This window comes from Myotis yumanensis, unplaced genomic scaffold, assembly GCF_028538775.1.
Source record: "Myotis yumanensis isolate MYYU_CA2020_CCGP unplaced genomic scaffold, mMyoYum1.0.hap1 SCAF_23, whole genome shotgun sequence".
In the NCBI taxonomy this organism is placed as follows: Eukaryota; Metazoa; Chordata; class Mammalia; order Chiroptera; family Vespertilionidae; genus Myotis; species Myotis yumanensis.
The window spans coordinates 12,888,589-12,909,726 of record NW_027223774.1 but is presented as its reverse complement, the minus strand read 5'-3'; the positions used below and the strand labels follow the sequence as shown (position 1 = coordinate 12,909,726).

Sequence of the window (21,138 nt, the reverse complement as noted above, 5' to 3'; positions counted from 1 at the left end):
ACTCCTGGAGGTGATCAGGGCAGTCAGTTGAAGGTTGAAGCTGTGCTCCCTTGAGGTAGAAAATTGGTTAATTCTGCACCCGCTAGACAGGGTGGCGGCGCGGGCCGGGGCCACTGCCCACTCACCGAGCACTTGCCCAGGCGGCTGACCTTGCGGCCGCCTTGGTCCACCTTGTACACGTACACCAAGTTGTCGTGGGAGCCCACCGCCAGGTACGCCCCGTCTGGGGGAGGGGGAGGGGGCTATGAGGAGGCACCCAGGCTCCGCCCCCTCCTCGCTCAGCTTCAGCCCCCCACTATCCCAGGCTCCTCAGCAGTCCCAAGCTCCATCCCCACTACAGCCCCAGACCTGCAGCCAGGCCCCACCCCGTCCCCCTGACGGCAGCTCTGAGGCTCAGTTCCCAGGCCTTGCCTCTCCCGAGGTCCCAGGCCCTGCCCCTTACCTGGCGAGAAGCTGACCACTGAGATCTGTTCATTGCCATCTGTATGGATAGCCACCAGGTCATTGGTCTCCGTGTCCAACAGCAACCATCTTTAAGGAGAAGGCATGGGAGTGGAGGAGGAGGGTGAGCTGATCTGGTAGGAGGGGGGGCAATCGGTAGGGCCTGAGGGGCTCCAGAAGAGATCTGGGGGAGAGGCTGACTTCAGAGGAATGTTGGGAGATCAAGTCTTGCTTGGTAAACAGTTGGTACCTAACTAATGTTCTCTGTGGACTCTGAGACAGCAGGGAACGGGGGTGAAGGGACAGTTCGGGGAGAGGAGAGCAGAGAAGCCCTCCCCAAATGCCCAATTCAGCCTTACCTGCCAGTCACTGTGCCCACAGCCAGGACAGAGCCACTGGGGTGGAAGCCAGCAGAGCGGGCAGGGTCCTGGGAGGGAGAGAAGAGGCAGGGCTCAGAGCTGCTCCCTGTGCATCTGGCCATTCCCGGGCCTCAGAGCCAGGTCGCAGCTAGGCAACGGGGCTCTCACCTCCCTCTGCTGCCCTCCAGGAACCCACTGCCTCAGACACGCTGGGATCCGTCCCCTTTCCTCTAACAAGCCACCTCGAACAGAAAGCATCCCTCCTGTCACTGTGGGTCCTGGATCCTTTTTGACTCCTGTTCGAAATTCCCACAGCTTGATTCATCCAAGATGCTTTACTTGGGTAATTTTCTAGAGTGAGGCTACTGGGACAAAGGTATCGATATTTTTAAGAGTTTTGATATAACCTGGCCGGTGTGGCTCAGTGATTGAGCATCGACCTATGAATCAGGAGATCACAGTTCAATTCTCAGTCAGGGCACATGCCTGGGTTTTGGACTCAATCACGGCGGGGGGGGGGGGGGGGGGGGGAGGGGGGCGGCGGGGGCAGGAGGCAGCCAATCAGTGATCCTCTCGTCATTGATGTTTCTATCTCTCTCTCCCCCTTCCTCTCTGAAATCAATAAAAAAATATTTTTTTTTAAAAAGGAGTTTTGATATATAATATCGATTTGCTTTCTGCAAAAGTATGCCAACTTATGACCAGGTGTGTCTGAAGGACTGTTTTCCACATCTTTATCTAACACCCAGCACTGGGTACTATCATTTTTAAAGTTTTGGGGGCATTGCGTTGGTTCACAGGCAGTAGAGAGCACCATGGAATCAGACCTGGGTTCCAAGAGGCTCTGATACCTCCTAGTTATATAACATCAAATAAATGTCCCTCGGTTGTCTCCTCTGAGAAATGGAGATTGTTATAAGCAAGGGGTAAAGTCCTTAGGCTGGTTAGCTGGTAAGATGCCCACAGGGAAGCACTCAGTAAAGATCAGCTATAATTTTAAATACACTGTGACTCTGGCCCGGTAGCTCAATTGGTCAGAGCGTCGTCCCGATATGTGAAGGTTGTGGGTTCAATCCCCAGTCCAGGCACATACAGGACTCAACCCATGAATGCATAAATGGGTGGAACAAGTTCCCCTCTCTCTCTTTCTCTCAAATCAATAAATAAAATTTAAAAATAAATTATTTTTAAAAATTATAATTAGACAGGTGATGGGTGAGTGATTTTACTTTTCTGAGCCTATTTCTGAGTGGGGATTTTTCACCCTTGTGAAGACTGAGAGGGAGAAGTTAAAAAGATGATGTTTATAACGTGTTGAGTGGTTTCTCTAGGCATGGTCAGCAAACCACCCAAATTGGAATAACTGGAGGGAGCTCATTACCATCAGCAGATTTTTAGCCTCAAATTCAGACCCTTGAATCAACACTCTGGATGGGGCTTGGGATTCTGTGTTTTTAACAATTCCCAGGGGATTCTGATGCCCTGGCAAGCTGGAGAACTGCTGTGTTCAACTACGGCCTGGCATATAGTAGCTGCCCAATTAGGAAGCTGGGATGATTATTATACACGCCCTAACAATTTCCAGGCACCACCATTCCTGATTCACAGAAGTTCAAATGCCATCACGTGTTCCAGAACCAGAGGTAACCCTGTACTCCGGCAGCAAAGCCTCAAAGAATGGTATAGGGCAGTGGTCGGCAAACTGCGGCTCGCGAGCCACATGTGGCTCTTTGGCCACTTGAGCGTGGCTCTTCCACAAAATACCGACTTCTGCGCATGGGCCACGAAGTTTCAATCGCACTGTACGTGTGCGCCCGCACATGGTATTTTGTGGAAGAGCCACACTCAAGGGGCCAAAGAGCCGCATGTGGCTCGCGAGCCGCAGTTTGCCAACCACTGGTATAGGGGATATGATGAACTGACCTTCCAAAGTCCCACACTGCACAGCCAGGGGAGCTAAAAAACTACACTGCCCAGAATCCCTTGCAGCTATGGTTCTGCTGTGATTTGGGTTCAACAATAAGTTGCACTTTTTTTGTTGTTGTTAATCCTCACCCGAGGATACTTTTTCCATTGACTTTTAGAGAGAGTGGGAGGGAGGGAGGGGGAGAGAGAGAGAAAGAGATCAATTGGTTTCCTCCTGGACATGCCCCCACTGGGAATCGAATCTGCAACCCTGGCATGTGCCCTTGACAAGGAATCGAACCCTTGACCCTTGGGTGAGCAGGCCAATGCTCTAACCACTGAGCTACTAGCCAGGGCAATAAGTTGCACTTTTGTGGGTTCCGCTAGGCAGAGGCAGAAGCCCCACTTTTGCCACTCCCACTGACCAGCTGGGTCATGAAAGCAATGACATTTGCTATGCTAGTGAGTAATTACTAGCCTTGAAAAGCAAGGACAAAGAGTATCCATTTTTGGCCAGTGAAAATATAGCCACTGTTGTGCCACTCTAGACCAGGGGTGGGGGACCTTTCTTCTGCCAACGGCCATTTGGATATTTATAACATCATTTGCGGACAAAACAAAATTATCAGCTTAAAAATTAGCCTGCTATATTTGGTCAAACATTTCATTAACGCACCCCTCGAGCCTTGGCAGGGCCAGACCAGATGATTTCACGGGCCTTTCCGGCTCACGGGCCGGACATTCCCCACCCCTGCTCTAGTGCAACAGTCCTACAGAACCTTCTGCAATGGTGATGTTCTCTATTGCACTTTCCAATATGGTAGCCACTAGCCCCATGTTTGAAATGTAGCTAGTGCAACCAAGAACTGAATGTTTAATACTATTTACATTTTAAAGTTAGTTTAAGTGTCAACAGCCACATGTTTTGGACAGGTTAGTTCTAGAGCCAACACTGGCAGCGACCACAGCTTCCTGGTTCCCGGGTCGCAGCTAAAGCGACGGCAGTTTCTTGAACTCAGCGGTTCCTGGCTCCCCACCCTCCTGACTGTGGCAGGACAGCAGCTCCCCTGGAAGGTCGGTTCGATGGCGTTCTGGGCGTCCTTCCAGTTGAGGACCCTCCCCTCCAGCCCTTCCCAGCGAGTTTGTGAGGGTTTGAGTTTATGAGGGAGTGTTAAATCCTCTGCTTAAAAAGACGGAGCGTGGCTTCCACCTGATGCCCTGAGTCCTGACCCACCGGGAAGGGGCGTTAAGTCCCCTGTGCCCTTACCTCGATGATCCTGCTCCACAGGGGCTGGTGGGACTCCACGCTCCACAGATGCACCAGTTTATCATGTCCACACGTCACAAACTGGGCCCTGCTGGGGTGCGTGGCCAGGCCCCACACCTCTTCCATGTGGCCCTGGCGGAAATGGGAGACAGCAGATTGGAGACCACAAATCCTGGCCCTTTCCCCAAAAACTGATGCCAGAAAGAGGAGCTGCACTAGCCCAGCAACACGCCTGCCCACAGGTGACCCAGGGAAGGCCCTTTCCCTGTGTCTGAAGGAGGCTGTGATAGGGCAGACCTGTGCCAGTGGGTGGCTCGAGGTAAATGCCCCCCCCCCCCCCCCCCCCCCCGCTCCAATTCTACTTCCCAGCTTGCACAGTGGGAGACAAGAGAACAGATGGGTAGGAGCTTGACTTTGGGAGTCAGCTGGCACCCAGAGGGCTGTGGGGTCCCGTGTACCCTGCCTGGGGGGGCGGGGGGGGGGATCTGCCTTCAGCTCTCTCTTACTGACTGTGGCAGTCACCTGGGCAGGGGACTTCTCCTTGGGGCCACAGTTTGACCTTCTATAAAATGGGGCTAATCACAGTGCTGGTGTGCTGACTCAAATCATGGAGGGGAAGACCATGAGGCTAGAATGAAGTGATTACAAGGTGGAAGTGGCCATTACTATTGTTTACAATATAGACTATTAATATATTGTTAATTAATAATAAGTCATTGCCTTGGCCAGGTGCTCAGTTGGTTAGAGCATCATCCCAATAAGCCAAGGTTGCAGGTTTGGTCCCCAGTCAAGGGGGATCAACCAAGAATGCATAAAGAAGAACAACAAATCAATGCTTCTCTCTCTGTCTCTTCCTCTCTCTCTCTCTCAAATCAATAAAATAATAATGTTATTAACATTAATAATATAACTATAATAATTGTTATCAATACAATAGTAATGCTAATAATCTAATTAGAATATAATAAATCGTGTAAAATATTGATGGTATCATTATGGGACTCCAAGGTCTATTCTGGGGACACCTAGACGATCCCTCCAGCCTTTGTTCATCTCCTTCTATGGAAACTAGAGCCAAAGAGGGGAACGAAAGGCAGCAGCATGGATTCCAGCCGGCCTGTCATGGGGGAAAATGATGGAGGGGGTGAAGGAAGGGGCCGCTGGACAAGGAGCAATTTTGGCCAAGACTCTTTGAGCACCTACTCCGTGCCAGGCAGGCACCATTCCAAATGCTGCACATGAACTGCCCCCCGGAATCATCACAAAACCCCGTGAGGTCAGCCGCTCTTCCCCAGGTTCATAGAGGCACAGAGAGGTTACTCACTGGCCTCATATCACACAGCTCATGAGTGACAGGGCTGCGATTAGATCCCAGGCAGCCACACCCAGAATTCATATTCCTGACAACGGCACTCTACACCTTTAGGGAAGTGGGGTTGCTAGGTGGGGGTGGGAGGGTGGCGAGAAGGTTTGGGCACACTGGAAGGGAGGAGTGAGCATCGGAGCTGCAGGAAGAAAAGCAGGCCGGCTCCTGAGAGCCCGCTCGGTCCTTGGACCATGACACCTGGAAGGTACGTGGCCCAAGGTGTGTGCAGCCTGTGTGACACCTGCCATGGCCCTTACCAACAGGAGAGGACACTGCCCTCATCAGAAGAGCCGGGCAGCTCAGCGGGAATGGGGTTCTGGGACCCCCTGCTGTGCTAGCGGTTCACCTGTTGGTTGCTGGATCGTGAGGAGTTTGGGGAGGGGTCCTGGGTCAGGGGTGGGGTTATGGAGCAGGAGCAGGAAAAGGGAAGGAAAGTGGTGTTTGCCAGGCCAGAAGAAAGGGACGGGGCAGGGAGGTGAGGAAAAACCAGACAGGGCCAGGGGGGCGGGCAGGTGCAGAAGAGAGAGCTCACCTGGACGAGCAGCGAGAAGCCCGTGTGGACCGAGCCCTGCAGGATGCAGTTGCGGGTGGTCCCCACGTACAGCGTGTCTCCCCGGCCCTCTGCCACGGTGCGCACGGGGCCAAAGTCCTCGGGCACCTGGGCGGGCAAACGCGGAGAAGGGGGGACACACAAAGGGGTGGGGCTGGGAGTGACATGCTGGGGAGAGGAGGGGTCCCCTCACCTTTGAAGGAGCCCCTCCCCCTCCTCACCTCCACCTCCTGCAGCTTGCTGTAGTCAGGACCCCAGAAGACCACCCTCCGATCGCGGCCGCCTCCAGACACCAGCGTCCCGTCCCGCAGGGCGCAGAGCCCAAACACGCCACCATCGTGGGCGCCCGGCACCACCTGTGTGATGCGGTTTCCACCTATGGGATGGCCAGGGGCAGGGGTCAGCATGGGGAAGCTTACCCTGTACTGACCCCCCAGAGCACCTCACACTCTCAATCCTGCACCCAGCCATTCACCACCTTTCCTTCTATCCACCCTTCCAATCACCTGTTTCAACACCCTGCCATCCACACATTCAACCATCAGAACATCTTCTCCATCCATCCACCCTTTGATCCATCTACCCGCATCCATTCCTCCACTCACCTATCTACTGGCCTGTCCATCCAACTCTTCATTCCTCAGCCACACATCTACCCATCTGTCCATTCATCCAGCCATCCACCCTTCCTTCCTTCCTGGCACCCATCCATCCATCTCTCATCCATTCATTCACCCTGTTTTATCCAAGTACTCACTCACCAATCAATCCATCCTTCTAGCCAACCATCCACACTTCTCCGTCTGTCCATTACACTCATCTACCCACTTACATGTCAATCCAGCCATCCGTTTATTCATTCATTAACCCATTCCATCAATAATTATTTAATTAACATTTACTCTGAGCCCAGCCATTGGTTAGAACAATAAACTCATTTATTCATTCAGTAATCAACCCACTTCCTAGAACAATCCAGTCTTCATAACACATTCATCTATTGGCTGAGATAACCAATCATTCATTCATCACTTTATAGATCCACTGAAAAAACTTACTCATTCATTAATACAGTCATACATTAGGGGGACAACCACTCATTTTTTTAGTTGTCTATTCACCTAATCATCCAATATTAAGTAGGACAACATTCATTTACTCAATTCTTTTATTCATTTACTCATTCTTTCATTCATTGGCTAGAACTACCCCTTCATTCCCTCATTTACTCATTCATTTCTCTGGGACAAACCACTTTTCTATCTATCCATCCATCCCTCCACAACTAGGTTAAACCATTTATTAATAGTTCAAACTTGATCCTAATATGGGATTTGCAGAGAACAGGGCGGGAAATAAGTAGAGATGTCTCGGAGGTGGGATATTGGAGCTGAGCCTTGATGGGGGTGTTGGAATTGAACACGTAAGGATTTAGCCTGTTTAATCATACATTCCACACAGCAGAGTCAGAGGAAGGGAGACACAGCTAAAGGGGGTTAGGGAGGGCTGGGTTGAGGGCCAAACAGGTGGGATGACACTGACCTTTGCCCCAGACATAGAGGTTCCCTCCAGAGTCCCCGGTGACGACATCGCCACCCTCCAGAAAGGTCACACACAGCACGTACTTGGGTTTCTCGTGTTTCTGAGGTGGGGGAGGAGGGGAAGGTGTCAAGGTCGCTGAGCTGGGTGGCCTCCCGAGCTTACCTATCGCCCAGGACCCCTCCGTGCTTTTGGATAAGGACCTGTGTAGCATCCCCATCTCCAACCCACCTCCGTGGAGTGCTCACGTCATCCAGTTTCTGACCCCATTGTCTCTTTCCCGTCCCTGGACCCACTTCCTGCCTAACTTCTGTTCCCCTCTCTGTCCTAGTTTCCCCTGCTCTCTTCCCCTTGGATTCCCCTCGCCCCTGACCCTCACTCCTCCCCTCTCCCTCCCTGCCTTCCTCCCCATCTCTGTCTCTATGTCATCCTCCCAGCCCCATCCCACCCTCTTCCCAGTGTCTCCAGTTCGTCTCCATCTGTGCCTGGTGTTCTCAAGGCCTCTCTTTTTGGGGTGAAGCCCCAACTCCCACCAAAGGCAGGGGAGCCCCATCAGAAGTGCCCCTGGATCTTCTCTCCTGGGCCCTGTGCTTCTCACTCGATTTCTGTCTCGGTGCACGTTCCTCTCCGCCAGTCGGCCTCTGACCTCTTTGTGGGTCCATAGTATTGACAGCCTAGACCAGTGGTCGGCAAACCGCAGCCCGCGAGCCACATGCGGCTCTTTGGCCCCGTGGCATGGGCCACGAAGTTTCAATCGCACTGTACGTGGAAGAGCCACACTCAAGGGGCCCGTTTGCCGACCACTGGCCTATACTATCTGCTAGGAGCTGCTAAACTCTTCACCCCATTAATCCTCACGATTTCAGCGTTAAGGAGGATCATCAGATCGCTGCATCCATCCCATGGTATAGAGAAGGACACTGAGGCCCCGGCAGGCAACAGCGCAGCACCTGCATAACCGCCAGCCTCTGGGACCCTCGGGAGTACCCTGTTGTCTGTCTGGGTGTCCCTGCCTGCCTCTTTCAGGCCCAGCCCGTCCCCCCCCCCCCCGCCCGCACTCACCTCAAAGAGGCCCTGCCGCTTGCTCAGGCTGCCCCCCTCCAGGCTCCAGAAGTAGATGTGGGATTTCCCGCAGGTGATGATCACAGTGGGGTCGGTGGGGTGGAAGGTGGCCACCAGCACAGCGTCGTTGGAGCACTTTGGGGAGTGGGGGATCCGAATGAGGTCCTCAGACCGCCGGAGCCGCCACACCCACCCCACGTGGGAGCGCCCCGCACAGCTGCGTGGGTTGTGCACTGCGCACCGACTTGTCTATCTTTCCTCTCTAGGCAAAAGGCACAGGAGGCAGGGCCCACCCACGAAGCCTTACTGGCGTCTTCATTAACATAACAGCAAGGCACCCGGAGAGCCCTTACTGGGCACCTAGCACCCGTGCTAAGCACTTTACATTTATCCCCCAGCACCCTATGAGGTGAGGCTCATCATGCCCCCCTATTACACATAAGGAGTGAGGCTTGCCTGGCTGGTGTGGCCCAGTGGCTGAGCATCGACCCATGAACCGAGAGATTGCAGCGGTTCAATTCTTGGTCAGGGCACATGCCCAGGTTCCGGGCTCCATCCCCAGTAGGGGGCGTGCAGGAGGCAGCCAATCAATGATTCTCTCTCATCATTGATGTTTCTATCTCTCTCTCCCTCTCCCTTCCTCTCTGAAATCAATAAAAATACATTAAAAAGAAACAAAGCAGAAATGAGGCTCAGAGAGGTGAAGTTACTTGCCTAAAGCCACACAGCCAGGTAAGCATCGTGTTCAGCATCAACTCACATAGGTCTGACCCCAGAGCCCAGCCTCTCAACCATTTCTCCTTCCCCAAACCGTGGGCCCCAATCCAGCACCCAGGTCTCCGGCCCCCAGCCCCGAACTGGCGTGTGACCTTGGACAAGGACTTCTCCCCTCCACCATGCCCAAGGTCCCTCATCTGTACAGGAGGCCACTGCCCAGGGATGCAAGTCAAGGTCGGTCTTGGAACTGGCAGGACTGTAGAGTCAGCAGCCACCTCATACCAGCCCTTCTGTTGGGCCTGGTCCACCCACCCCATATCCCAACATCAAAGCCAAGGCCCTACAAGGAAGATGCTCCGTTTTACAGATGAAGCAACTGAGGTTCAGAAGAGGGCAAGCCCAGAGTCACCAGCCAGCAAATGCAAAGCCAGGGTTTCAAGGTGAGCCTATCTCATACCAGACTCCTAACCACTGAGATCCAGCCAGTCCCCCCCGGGGCATCCCGAGGAGAAGGGATGGGAAGGGTCACCCCACCTTGCTATCCACCACCTTGGCCTCCTTGGTCCAGTCCCACACGGAAAGCACGTGGTCGTTGGATTCGTCCACTGCACAGAGCAGGTTGCCCCCATTCTAGGAGAGAGGGGCAAGGTGGGTCAGGTCCATCCCCCCAAACTGCCCCCATGGGGCACTTGCCACTCAGACCTGTTTTAAGATTTGCAAAGGCTGCCGAAACCGGTTTGGCTCAGTGGATAGAGCGTCGGCCTGCAGACTGAGGGGTCCCGGGTTCGATTCCGGTCAAGGGCATGTACCTGGGTTGCAGGCACATGTCCAGTAGGGGATGTGCAGGAGGCGGCTGATCGATGTTTCTCTCTCATCGATGTTTCTAACTCTCTGTCTCTCTCCCTTCCTCTCTGTAAAAAATCAATAAAATATATTTAAAAAAAAAAAAAAGATTTTCAAAGGCTCTGGCCCACGTTATGTGAAGCACATGAAAATACACTCCCTATCCAGGAGCCATACACACGTTTAAAAGGTTTCTATAATTTTCCCTTTGAAATGACTTGTCCCTGAGAGTGTGTCTAATTTGCCCTCAGTTACAATTTCTCTGCAGTCAGGAATTCATACTGAGACCATCTAGTCTCCATTTTCCTATGAAATGCCTTTTATGTATATGAAATTAAACAAGGAATTAACTTGACAAGATGTTTTTTCATATCTTTAGTTAAACACGGGTTAATTTTGATTTTGCAGGATCTCTCTCTCTCTCTCTCTCTCTCTCTCTCTCTCTCTCTCACACACACACACACACACACACACACACGGGCAATAAAATTGCTTTTTTCCTCCCAAAGCTCTCAGCTGTCTCATTAGGACTCAGGAAACCTGTGAGGCTCTAACCCAGGGCTTCTTAACCTCTCTGTGGGAAGACTGGTTGTTTTTTATTCCCCAATCCATGACGGACCAACACTTTGGTAAAATAATGATAAAAATGTAAAATATGGTTTTAAAAACAACACACCACCATACTTGGACTTGGTGTGGGAATGTCAACTTGCTCTACAAATTCCTAAAGGCTTACTCTCAATTGCTTTACTTATCTTGCCCAGACCCGCCAACACCCATCTGGTTACAACAAGGCCCACCTCCCTGGACACTGGCCTGAAAATGCCTAAAGAATCAGGGCCCTTGGAGAATGAAAGGTGGTGTGAGCAGCAGTGCAACGGCGTTACCTGATCTACAAGGGATCACGGAGGAGGTTGGGACAATCAGGACCTACGGGTTCCCTTCATGGAGGCTAACAGAGCAGGCCTGTGAAGCCCCAGAGATGGGTGCCCAGCCTGGAGGGCCTGGGTGATTCTGCCAGGAGCAGGGTCTACACCCGTGACATCCATCCCCAGGGGCCAGCGGGAAGGTGCTGTGCTGGCTCCAGATTCTGCGGGTTGGGGGGCAGGTGAGGGTGGGCGCAGGACTTACCGATTTGGAAAAGCCCACACAGCACACAGCTCTGTCAAACACGCCCAGGCCCAGCACGTGTAAAGTGGAGAGAGAAACTGAGTCCCAGACGCGCACGTGGGGTGGCAGTGGCTGCAGGAAAGAGAGGCCTGTTACCTGGGGCGGCCCAGCTGCCTGCCCCCCACCCCCAAGGCCCCACTCGTCTCCTGGTCCTGCCTGCTTCACTCCGTTACCTTTCCTTCCTTAGTGGTGCCTGCCACCTGTCCAGTGGCAATGGTGACCATATCAGGGTGGACAGCCAGGCTGAGGAGAGAGAGGACAGATGGACAGGGCTCAGTGGGCGCGAGGGCGGCCAGGACCCCCCCGACAGCATGCCACAGTCGTGATGCCTGGCTATTCATTCTACAGTTGGTTGACTGAGTTGTTTAGTCAATAAACAGTATCAATAAAGAGGTACCCTCTGGGTACCCCAGCTCAGAAGACCTGGGCCTGCGGTCTCTAATTCAAGTGTCCAAAGCGCTAAGGCCTGTACCACAAATGGCCAGGAGAGGGCACCCACTTAAAGGGGCAGCCACTGCCCTGGCCGGTAATGCAGTGGTTAGGGTGTTGGCTAGCATACTGGAGGGTCTCGGGATCTATTCCCGGTCGGGGGCACATGCCCAGGGTTTCGAACTCAATCCCCAGTGTGGGGAGTGCAAGAGGCAGCCAATCAATGATTCTCTCATCACTGATGTTTCTGTCTCTCTCTCTCCCTCTCCCTTCCTCTCTGAAATCAATAAAAATAAATAAGTAAATAAGTTAAGTAAAAAGAAAAATAAGCCGAAGCCGGTTTGGCTCAGTGGATAGAGCGTCGGCCTGCGGACTGAAGGATCCCAGGTTCGATTCCGGTCAAGGGCATGTACCTGGGTTGCGGGCGCATCCCCAGTGGGGAGTGTGCAGGAGGCAGCTGATCGATGTTTCTCTCTCATCAATGTTTCTAACTCTCTATCTCTCTCCCTTCCTCTCTGTGGAAAATCAATAAAATATATTTAAAAAAAAAAAAAAGAAAGAAAAATAAGTGGCCACACCAAGTAGGTCCAACAGACGGCTGGATTATCTGGAGTGCCAGCTAGAAGTTTTCAAAGGAAGTGAAATATCCAGGCATTTGAGAAAATTAGCCAATAATCTGAAATATAACCAATCCACACTTTTCCCCTCTGAATTCAGCCAGCAGGCCACCAAAGGCCCTGCCCCCCCCCCACCCCCACCCCCAATACTGTCCCCAGTAGCATCTCTCTCCAGGCCCCCTCCCAGGCCTCACCATTTGATGTCATCGTTGTGTCCCAGGTAGTGCCGCTGCCTCTGTTCCTCCACGCTGTATAGCACGGCCACGGAGGCCACGAAGTACACGATCTCCCCCGTGGGCAGCAGGTAAAGGTTGGCGCGGCAGTCTCGGCCCCGGTAGCCGTAGCTGGCGATGCCCGGGCTGGTTAAGGAGCCTGTTTGGCATTGCGTGTGCCGGCTGACTGCCGAACTCAACCAGGTAACGGGAGGTGGGTTTTCCTGCTTCCAAGCTTCCCCCCTCGGGAGCTTGACTGATGGTAGGCCCCCAAAATTATGTCCACCCAAATATTAACGCCGGAACCTGAGGCTGTGGCCTTACTTGGGGAAGGCGTCTTTGTAGGTGTAATTGAGGATTTTAGGATGAGATCAGCTGGGGTGGAAAAGGCCATGTGAATCGACCTCCGAACCAGGAAGTCATTGCTCAAATCCGGGTCAGGGCACATGCCCGGGTCACGGGTTCGATCCCCAGTGTGGGGCGAGCAGGATGCAGCTGATCAATGACTCTCTCTCGTTGTTGATGTTTCTGTCTCTCTCTCCCTCTCCCTTCCTCTCTGAAATCAATACAAATATTTTTTTTTTTTAAAGAAAAGGCCCTGTGAAGATAGAGATTGGAGTGGTGTAGCTACAAGCCACAGAACTCCTGGGGTTGCCAAACAACAGCCAGCAAAAGCTAGGAGCCACGCCCTAACCGGTTTGGCTCAGTGGATAGAGCATCAGCCTGCGCACTCAAGGGTCCCAGGTTCGATTCCGGTCAAGGGCATGTACCTTGGTTGTGGGCACATCCCCAGTGGGGAGTGTGCAGGAGGCGGCTGATCGATGTTTCTCTCTCATCAATATTTCTAACTCTCTATCCCTCTCCCTTCCTATCTGTAAAAAATCAATAAAATATATATTTTAAAAAAAAAAAGAAAAAAAGCTAGGAGCTAGGCATGGACAAATCCTCCCCAGAGCCTGGGAGGGAGTGGCCCTGCTGACACCTTGCTTTGGGATTTCTGGCCTCCCGAGCTGTAAGCGAAGGGCTTCCTGGTGTTTTAAGCCACCACGTTTGTGGTCATTTATTACAGCAGCCACGGGAAATTAGTATAACTTCCTGCCCACCCCTCTCCCCCACGGGGATGCAGTTAAGCCCCATTCACGCTAATTCCGCTTCCACCCCTCCTCTTCCTAGAACCTTCCTATGGGTGGGTCCCACCTCACTCAGAATCAAAGTCAAAGTCCTCACAAAAGCCCAGGCACGAGGCCTAACCTGACGTGGGCCCTGATTCCTCATTCCTCTCCCCCTACTCAGCTCCGGTCCCCCGAGCTGTCCTCCCTTCTCACCTCAGCGGCTTTGCCCTTGCTCTTCCCTCTACTGGAGCCCTCCTCCCCTTCAGCTCTCATGGCCCCTCAGTTCCTGCCGCCCTCTGCTCAGCTGTCACCTCTGGAGGAGGCCTTCCTGCCCCTGCTCTCCGAAACTGCAAACTCACGCACCCCCACTGCCGCCACCCCTCCCCGCTCCATCTCTGTGCCCTGCACTCACCAGCATCTAATGCTATCTGTTCAATTATCTGCAATTATCTGCCTCCTCGGCTAGAGTCCTCTCTGGGAGGGCAGGGCTGTCTGTCCATTTTGTTCACTGCTGTATCCCCCATGCCCAGATCAGGGCCTGATGCACAGCGGACATCCAGGGGTGGCAAAAGTAGGTGGATAGTAATAAAAAATAAACAATACAATAATTAATGAATAAATAAGAATACAAGAATAAACTGTTTCACGTCCGCATCACTATAAACCTACTTTTGCCTCCCCCCCCCGCCCCATGAATTCAATATCTGCTGAAGGAATGACCAACTCTCCCCTGTTGAGAACTTCCTGTGGCTCCCCAGGACTCCTAGGAGAAAGCCAAGCCCCTCCTCGCGAGGCCTGGGTGGCCCCTCCTTGGCTCTAGCAGGGCTCCTGGCCTCCCTGACTGTTTTTATTTAGAGTTCCTCAACATGCCAAGGTCATTACCACCATCCCCAGGCCGTGGCAGTAGCTTTCCCTTTGCCCAGTACATTCTACCTGCCACCCTGCTTAGCTGTCACCTCCTCCGAGCTGCCCTCAGGCTCATCCTCCACGGCACTTCCCCACTTAGTAATTATCTGGTTGACTTGTTAACGGTCCCTGCTCCCCAGTGAGACTGAGTTCCATGGTGGGTCTGTTCTGTTTACTTCTGTAACTCCTCCTCCAAGAAGCCCTCCCTGACCCCCAGGCTGGGGCAGCTGCCCCCTCTGGGTTCCCCCATCCCAGCCCTGCCCACTCTGAGTGGTCACTGTCAAGGTGTCTGTCTCCACACTGGACTGTGAGCCCAGGAGGGCAGGCAGACACTGTCACGGTGACTACTGGATCCCCAGCCTCTGGCCCCAGAAAATGTTCAGAAAAGATCTGAATGAATGTCAACATGTATATCCCAACCCCACCGGAACTGCTCCACCTCGTAGCCATTTCTGAGATGGGAAAGGAGACCCATGCTGATGTTTGCTCTCAGCTGCCTCTCATCTGATGCTCTCAAGCTCATCTTGGCATGACGGCTTGGCGTTCCTCGGTTCCCATGGATATTTCCGGCTGCCTCGAGGACAGTCTGGGCTCCAGCACCCCTGCCTCCTCCAGAGCAGACACCAAGGCCAAGAGAAGAAGACAGGGTTGGGTCCCATGGATGCTGATCCCAAGCTCCAGGGGGCTTTTGGGAAGAGCTTGGGGTCCAGAGTCAGAGTTCTTGACTCAGACCTATGCTGACCCCCTAGGACAGGGCTCAGTTCCCTCTCTCAGCCTCAGTTTCCTCATCTGGGAAGTGGTTGTAGTAACTCCCAGCCTGCAGGCCTCAGAGAGTTCTTGGAGGCCACTGGTTGTAAAAATGCTCAATTCCGCCCTAGCTGGTTTGGCTCAGTGGATAGAGCATCAGCCTGCGGACTGGGACTGAAGGGTCCCGGGTTCGATTCCAGTCAAGGGCACATGCCCAGTCTTTGGGCTTGATCCCCAGTAGGGGACATGTAAGAGGCAGCCAATCAATGATTCTCTCCTATCATTGATGTTTCTATCTCTCTCTCCCTCTCCCTTTCTCTGGGAAATCAATAAAAATGTATTTTTTTTTAAAAAAATGCTCAATTCCACAAAAGAGAAGGACCATATCATTCAACATATTTATACATCAAATAATTCAGAACAGCCCAGCTGGTGTAGCTCAGGGGTTGAGCATCGACCTAAGAACCAGGAGGTCATAGAGCAGTGCCTGGCATATAAGCGTTCAATAACGATTAGTTCTTATTTGATAATCCCTGTTTATGGGGCACATGTTACAAGCTCAGCACCTTTACACCTCGCTTCACAGCGCTACGAATCTGAGATCATGAAACCCATTTTCCAGAGGAGGCAACTTAGAGCCAGAGAGGCAGGGTAACTTGTCCAAGGGTCACACAGCTAGCAGGAGGCTGGGCTGGGGTTTCAACCCATTTGTGCCAGCCTCCGCAGACATCGTTCTTAACCATTACCAACTTCTATTCGTCAAATACACCACCCTCACTCTGGACACAGAGCCCTTGTGCCTGCTGAGGCCTCTGTTTGGAACATCTGAGTTCTTCCTAATTGTTCAATTCACAGTCCACATGCCCACTCCTCAGAGAAATCGTTATTCCCCTTGGATGAGCGTAGGACAGTGGTCGGCAAACCGCGGCTCTCGAGCCACATGCGGCTCTTTGGCCCCTTGAGTGTGGCTCTTCCACAAAATACCACGTGCGGGCGCGCATGTACAGTGCGACTGAATCTTCGTGGCCCATGCACAGAAGTCGGTATTTTGTGGAAGAGCCACACTCAAGGGGCCAAAGAGCCGCATGTGGCTCGAGAGCCGCGGTTTGCCGACCACTGGCCTAGGATACTGTACTCCCAGCATGTACTACTAGCTGAAATTATCTTGTTTATTTAATCACTGGCTAATGTGCTATCCTGTGTCCCCCACCCCAGCTTTAAAAGGTTAGCTCCGTGAACCAGCTTGCAAATAGAAGAGAATCTGACATATGGAAGGCACCCAGCAAACATTTGCTGTTTCAGTGAATCATACAAGGTCCTTTCAGTGAACCTGCCTTCCGCTGCTCCCTCCGCCTCCAGGTGATCCTGACCCCTCAAGCTTGAGGGGCCTGGGAAGCCCCGTCTTCAGTACAAAGACGCTTCCATGTGCTGTGGTCCCACCCCAGAAGGACCTCTGTCCCCTCCTGACTGGGGGATGGGATGTGAAGGAGGTGGTGGGGGGAGGGGAGGGATTAAAGCAAGAGGATACACCCAGTCCAGCTTGAGTCTGCAGGAAGGCAGCTCGGAGCGCGTGTCCAGGCTGTAGGTGGGCACCAGCTCATCCGGGATCAGCATGGGCACAGGACGGCCCCTCAGGAACATCTTCACGGAGCCCTCCTCTGCCAGGACACCCCGAGAGGTCAGGTGCTAGCACCAGCCCCCACCCCTATTTGCTCTCCCCTTCAGGCTTCACTTTAAAAAAAATAGGTGGGGAAACTGAGGCCAGAGAAGCAAAAGCCTAGTAGCCAGGTCCCCAGACCTCCAGCTTCCAGGGTCTCTCCCGAGCAAGCCCCCAACCAAGCCCCGCCCCCTCTGCTCACTTACCCACGCTGAAGATAGCTTCTTTGGTTTTGCTGTCAGGACAGAACAAGAAGGGAAAAACAGTTATCCTTTTTATTAGGGAGCAGTTCAGAAAAGGAGAGACACCGCTGCTTCGCCCCACCGCACCCGGGAGGCCTCTGATGAATAAAGGACCGGGGGCCGCGACAGGAGCGGAGCGCTGCCTCTCTGCAGGCCGTGTGCTTTGCTCGGTTGATCTTGCAGAGCCTAAGACACAGGCCCAGAGAGGCAGCGATCGCCAAAGATCACACAGCACGAAGCGGCAGGCACGCGATCCTGGAAGAGGGGAGTCACCGGGGACCCCTCCCTCCTAAACAGCACGCTCTCCCAACGCTCCCCACCCCCACTCCCACAGCGCCCCAAACTTCCAGCAGCAAGGAAAGCGGTGAAGGTTTCAGGGGAGGGGCGTGTCTCCACGTTCCCTCCGTCGGCGGAAAGGAGTGATGCTCGCGGGCCTGGGTCCCTGGCTAGGGGGACGCCTGGGACTCGGGCCCCGGGAGCGCAGAGAGGAGGGGGTCTGCGAGGGTCTCACCAAGCTCCAAAGCTACTCATGGCGGCGGCTGGCGGAGCTCCGGGACCGGGGGTGGAGCCGGGACCGGCCCCGCCGCTTCCGGCCCTGGGAGGCGCCCGCGCCGCCGCGCCCAGCCCCGCCCTCCGCGGCTGACCCCGGGAGCCGGCGGGCCACACCGCGTCTCAGGTCCCAGGCGGTGGGTCCTGATACCGGGTTCTTTCGTTGGGGGGTTAGGGGAGAGTGTTGTTTGAGAACATGGACTCGGGGTCGTGTCTTCCTGCGTTCAAACCCCAGCCCCGTCACTGCCTCGCAGCGTGGACAAGTTGCCCAACCTCTGCCTCGGTTTCCTCGTTTTTAAAAGGGGGATAATAGAGCACCTACTTTCCGGGATGGTTGCAAGGATTAAATTGGTTCATTCATGTTAAGTGCCTGGAGTCGTGCCTGTGCAAGTCTATGTATGTGTTTGCTGCTATTTGAATGGGGTTGAAATGTGTGTGTATTTTAATCCTGTCCCTGCCTTACTCTCGCTCCCCAGCCCTGACCACGCCCACTGCCCCTGGCCCCGCCCAGTCCTTCGGTAAGGCCCCGCCTCCAGGAGTTGGCCACGCCCGACATTCCGATCACACCCACTGGACTGATCCTGCCCCTGAGTTGATTGCCTCTTGACAACTGACCTCTCCGCCTCTGGTCCCGCCAGGCATTCGGACTACGACCACTTTCACGTGATCCAGTCCTCGAGTTGAGTCCCTCCACATCCTGAGATTTGGCCAGGCCCACCTACGACCGCGCCCGTTTCCAGGCTCCGCTCCACCCGGCTTCCTGCGTCTGACTCGTCCTCACCTGGTCGCAGCCCCAGGGACCCGGGCCCCGGGTTCTGATTCGGCCCAGGCTGACATTCGGGCCACGCCCTCAAATTCCAATCACGCGCCTACCTCTGGATGCCCCATTCCCTGCAGAAACTCCACCTGAGACTCAATGGGAATTCTCCTTGGCATTCATTCATTAGCCCACAAACCCAGCTCCTCTCTGACCTCTGCCCTGGCTCACCCAGGAGACCCGGACTGTCCACGCCCATGTTCTAATGGGGCCCCTGAGGGCTTTGACCACGCCCCTCGGCGTTGGCTCCGCCTCTCCCGGCCTTCCGTTTCCACCACGCTATCTCAGACGGGTCCCTCCAGGCTTCCGGCCAGGCCCCAGTCTTCTGAACCAGATGATCGCGTGGCCTGGGGCATCACCCTAAATTCCCCATCCTTTCCGATGCCTATCTGAGGTCTTGGCCCCACAGTCTGTGACCTGTCCCCGCCTCCGACACTCACCCTTCCTTTTTGGCGCTACAATTGCTGCTAGAGGATGTGGTGCGGCTGCGGGGGTCTTCGCGGCGCACCGAGGCGAGGCGTTCTGGTGACAAGTAGCGGCGGGCACTGTGAAGACGACAGAGCACACAGTAGGGGCGGATCCTGGGAGGCCAGCAGGCGACTGAGGGCGGAGGGCGAGGACCTCTGGGCACCGTTCACTACTGGAGTTCGGGCACATGCGTCCATCCCTCTCCATATAAACTGTTTCCCACAAGGTCTCAGAGGAGGCTGGGGACCCCAGCGGCTGCGCCTTACCTGTGCCGGGAGGTGGCCTCCTTCTTGGGCGAGGATGGGGACGTGGCATAGCCGCCCGCACGCCGCGGGGGTCCTGAGCCATTGAGGGGCGTCCGGGTGGGAAGGCCTTTCAAGAGCTGACACACTAGAGAGATGGGGGTGAGGGGAACAGAAGCAGGTGAGGGTGAGGTTCCAGCCCGGCCCCTCCCTATCTCAGCCCCCCGGTCTAGCGAAGATACCCGAGGCTGTGGTGCCCAGGCGCGGGGGCGCGCGGCCCTTGGGGGTGCTCCGCGCGCGCAGCGCAGCGCCCTGCTCCTCGCACGCTCTTAAGCGACGCAGCGCGTCGGCCAGCGCCGCCTTTAGGACCGCCAGTTCGTCTTCCTGCAGCTGCAGCCGCTGCTCCAGCGCCGACACGCGGTCGTCCACCTCCATGCCGCTCGTACCGGACAAGTTGTCATCTGGAAGGCAGGGGAGAGCTGGCTGCGGGGGCCACCCCGGAGCTCCAACGCCCGAAGGGTCCCTCCTGCCATCCCGGGTCTCAGCGGGGGCAGCCACGCTCCCTTCCTCTCCCGCAACCAGCGGCTGGGACGCTTGGAGACGGGCCAGGAAGAGGGCCCGAGCGGGAAGGAAAGCCCCACGGCTCTCACCCCTTGCCTCCTCGCTCTTCTCCGCTCAGCGCCCTGGAGGTGTGACCTTAGGGAAGTCCCCTCCTCTCCTCTAAGCGTCTACGAATCAATAGACTTTCGACCCTGGTTTTAAGATGCTATGACTAAGATGCTAAATATTTATGAGTGATATCAGCGCTTTAAAGATGACATCAACTTATTCCCGGTGACACCAATGTTCTAGAATTGATTTCTAGAGACTATCAATATTTTATCGCGAGGACTAAGCTCTCTCTCTCTGTTTCTAAGACTCTCCAAGCCAAAAGGTCATGCCTGGTCCCTCCTCTTCCCATTCGGTCCCCGCTATGGGGTTGGACCCTAGCGCCGCCTGCAAGGACGGTGTTCCTGCGCCCCCTGGCGGCAGATTTGAGGGTTGCAGGTAGCGCATCACAGACCCAGGAGACCCAAACTCTTTTTTAATCGGAGCTTCTCTCCTCTGTTCCTCTGTTCCCCTTCTTTTTTTCACTTCTGTACCCCACGCCCTAGATTCGTTTCTCCTTCTCCTTCCAGCCCTTGGGTGCAGCCAAATAACTCCTCCATCGTCCCTCCCGCCCGTTTCCCCGACATGGGAGGGGCGGGCCACCGAGGTGGTCCCCCTTCCCCCGTCCTCTCAGACCACTCATACCCAGACTCATTGCTGACAAACACCCAGCCGGGTGGGTTTGAAGGCGGCAGCATTAACAGGGACGGGGCGTGGAGGTCGCATCTGCCATCCCGAAGCTGTAGGCTGCCCCACCCGCCCGCCTGCTGGTCTCCGCAGTGCAGCTCTCGGCCCCTCCCTCCCCTCCCCCCGCCCCCGGGGGGCCCAATCGCCTGCCGGACCTCACTCGCCCTGCCCCCCTCCCACTGCCTCTCTGGTCCGGTGCCTGGACCTGCAGAGGAAGGTGGGGGCCTCTCAAGGTCGGGGGGCGGGGGGAGAGAGCTGTCAAGGCTTGGAACTCAAGAGGAGGGAATCCCAGGGTCCCGCTGGCCTTGCATATGCGAAGGAGGAAAACTAAAGACGGAAGTTGGAGAAATATACAGAGACTCTCCAAAGGTCACACAGCCAATAGGTGAGGGGCAGGCGGGCCCAGTCACCTTTTTGCATTGATCCCCCTTTTTCTACCATTAATAGTACTACCCCAAAAATGAGATCTGCTATAGAGGGTTTACATGTGGCAGGCACTGTTCATGCAAAACGCTTAGCACATTGCAATTTTATGGTACCTGATGCTCCCAGCAACTCTGGTAGTTGTGCTATTATACCCATTTTA

At 54.5% G+C, this 21,138-nt stretch overlaps 1 protein-coding gene across 2 annotated transcripts; it reads right to left on the bottom strand.

Annotated features, from left to right (window-relative positions):
* Nucleotides 1-6: 6 nt before the first annotated feature.
* On the bottom strand, nucleotides 7-20,555 carry EML2 (EMAP like 2). Of its 2 annotated transcripts, XM_070401656.1 has the most exons (18): nucleotides 20,511-20,555; nucleotides 19,460-19,678; nucleotides 19,242-19,365; nucleotides 18,948-19,052; nucleotides 17,106-17,134; nucleotides 16,771-16,900; nucleotides 12,460-12,609; nucleotides 11,393-11,462; nucleotides 11,181-11,291; nucleotides 9,741-9,836; nucleotides 8,490-8,624; nucleotides 7,431-7,530; nucleotides 6,110-6,264; nucleotides 5,871-5,996; nucleotides 3,973-4,104; nucleotides 801-868; nucleotides 443-531; nucleotides 7-223 (listed from the first exon to the last, which is right to left on the bottom strand). In XM_070401656.1, the coding sequence occupies exons 1-18, from the start codon at nucleotides 20,518-20,520 to the stop codon at nucleotides 24-26; spliced, it is 2,049 nt and encodes a 682-aa protein (XP_070257757.1). In that variant the 5' UTR covers nucleotides 20,521-20,555; the 3' UTR covers nucleotides 7-23. The 2 variants fall into 2 exon arrangements, with proteins under 2 accessions (XP_070257757.1, XP_070257758.1); XM_070401657.1 differs by lacking the exons at nucleotides 18,948-19,052; nucleotides 19,242-19,365; nucleotides 19,460-19,678; nucleotides 20,511-20,555 and adding an exon at nucleotides 17,653-17,697.
* Between the last annotated feature and the right edge of the window lie 583 nt (nucleotides 20,556-21,138).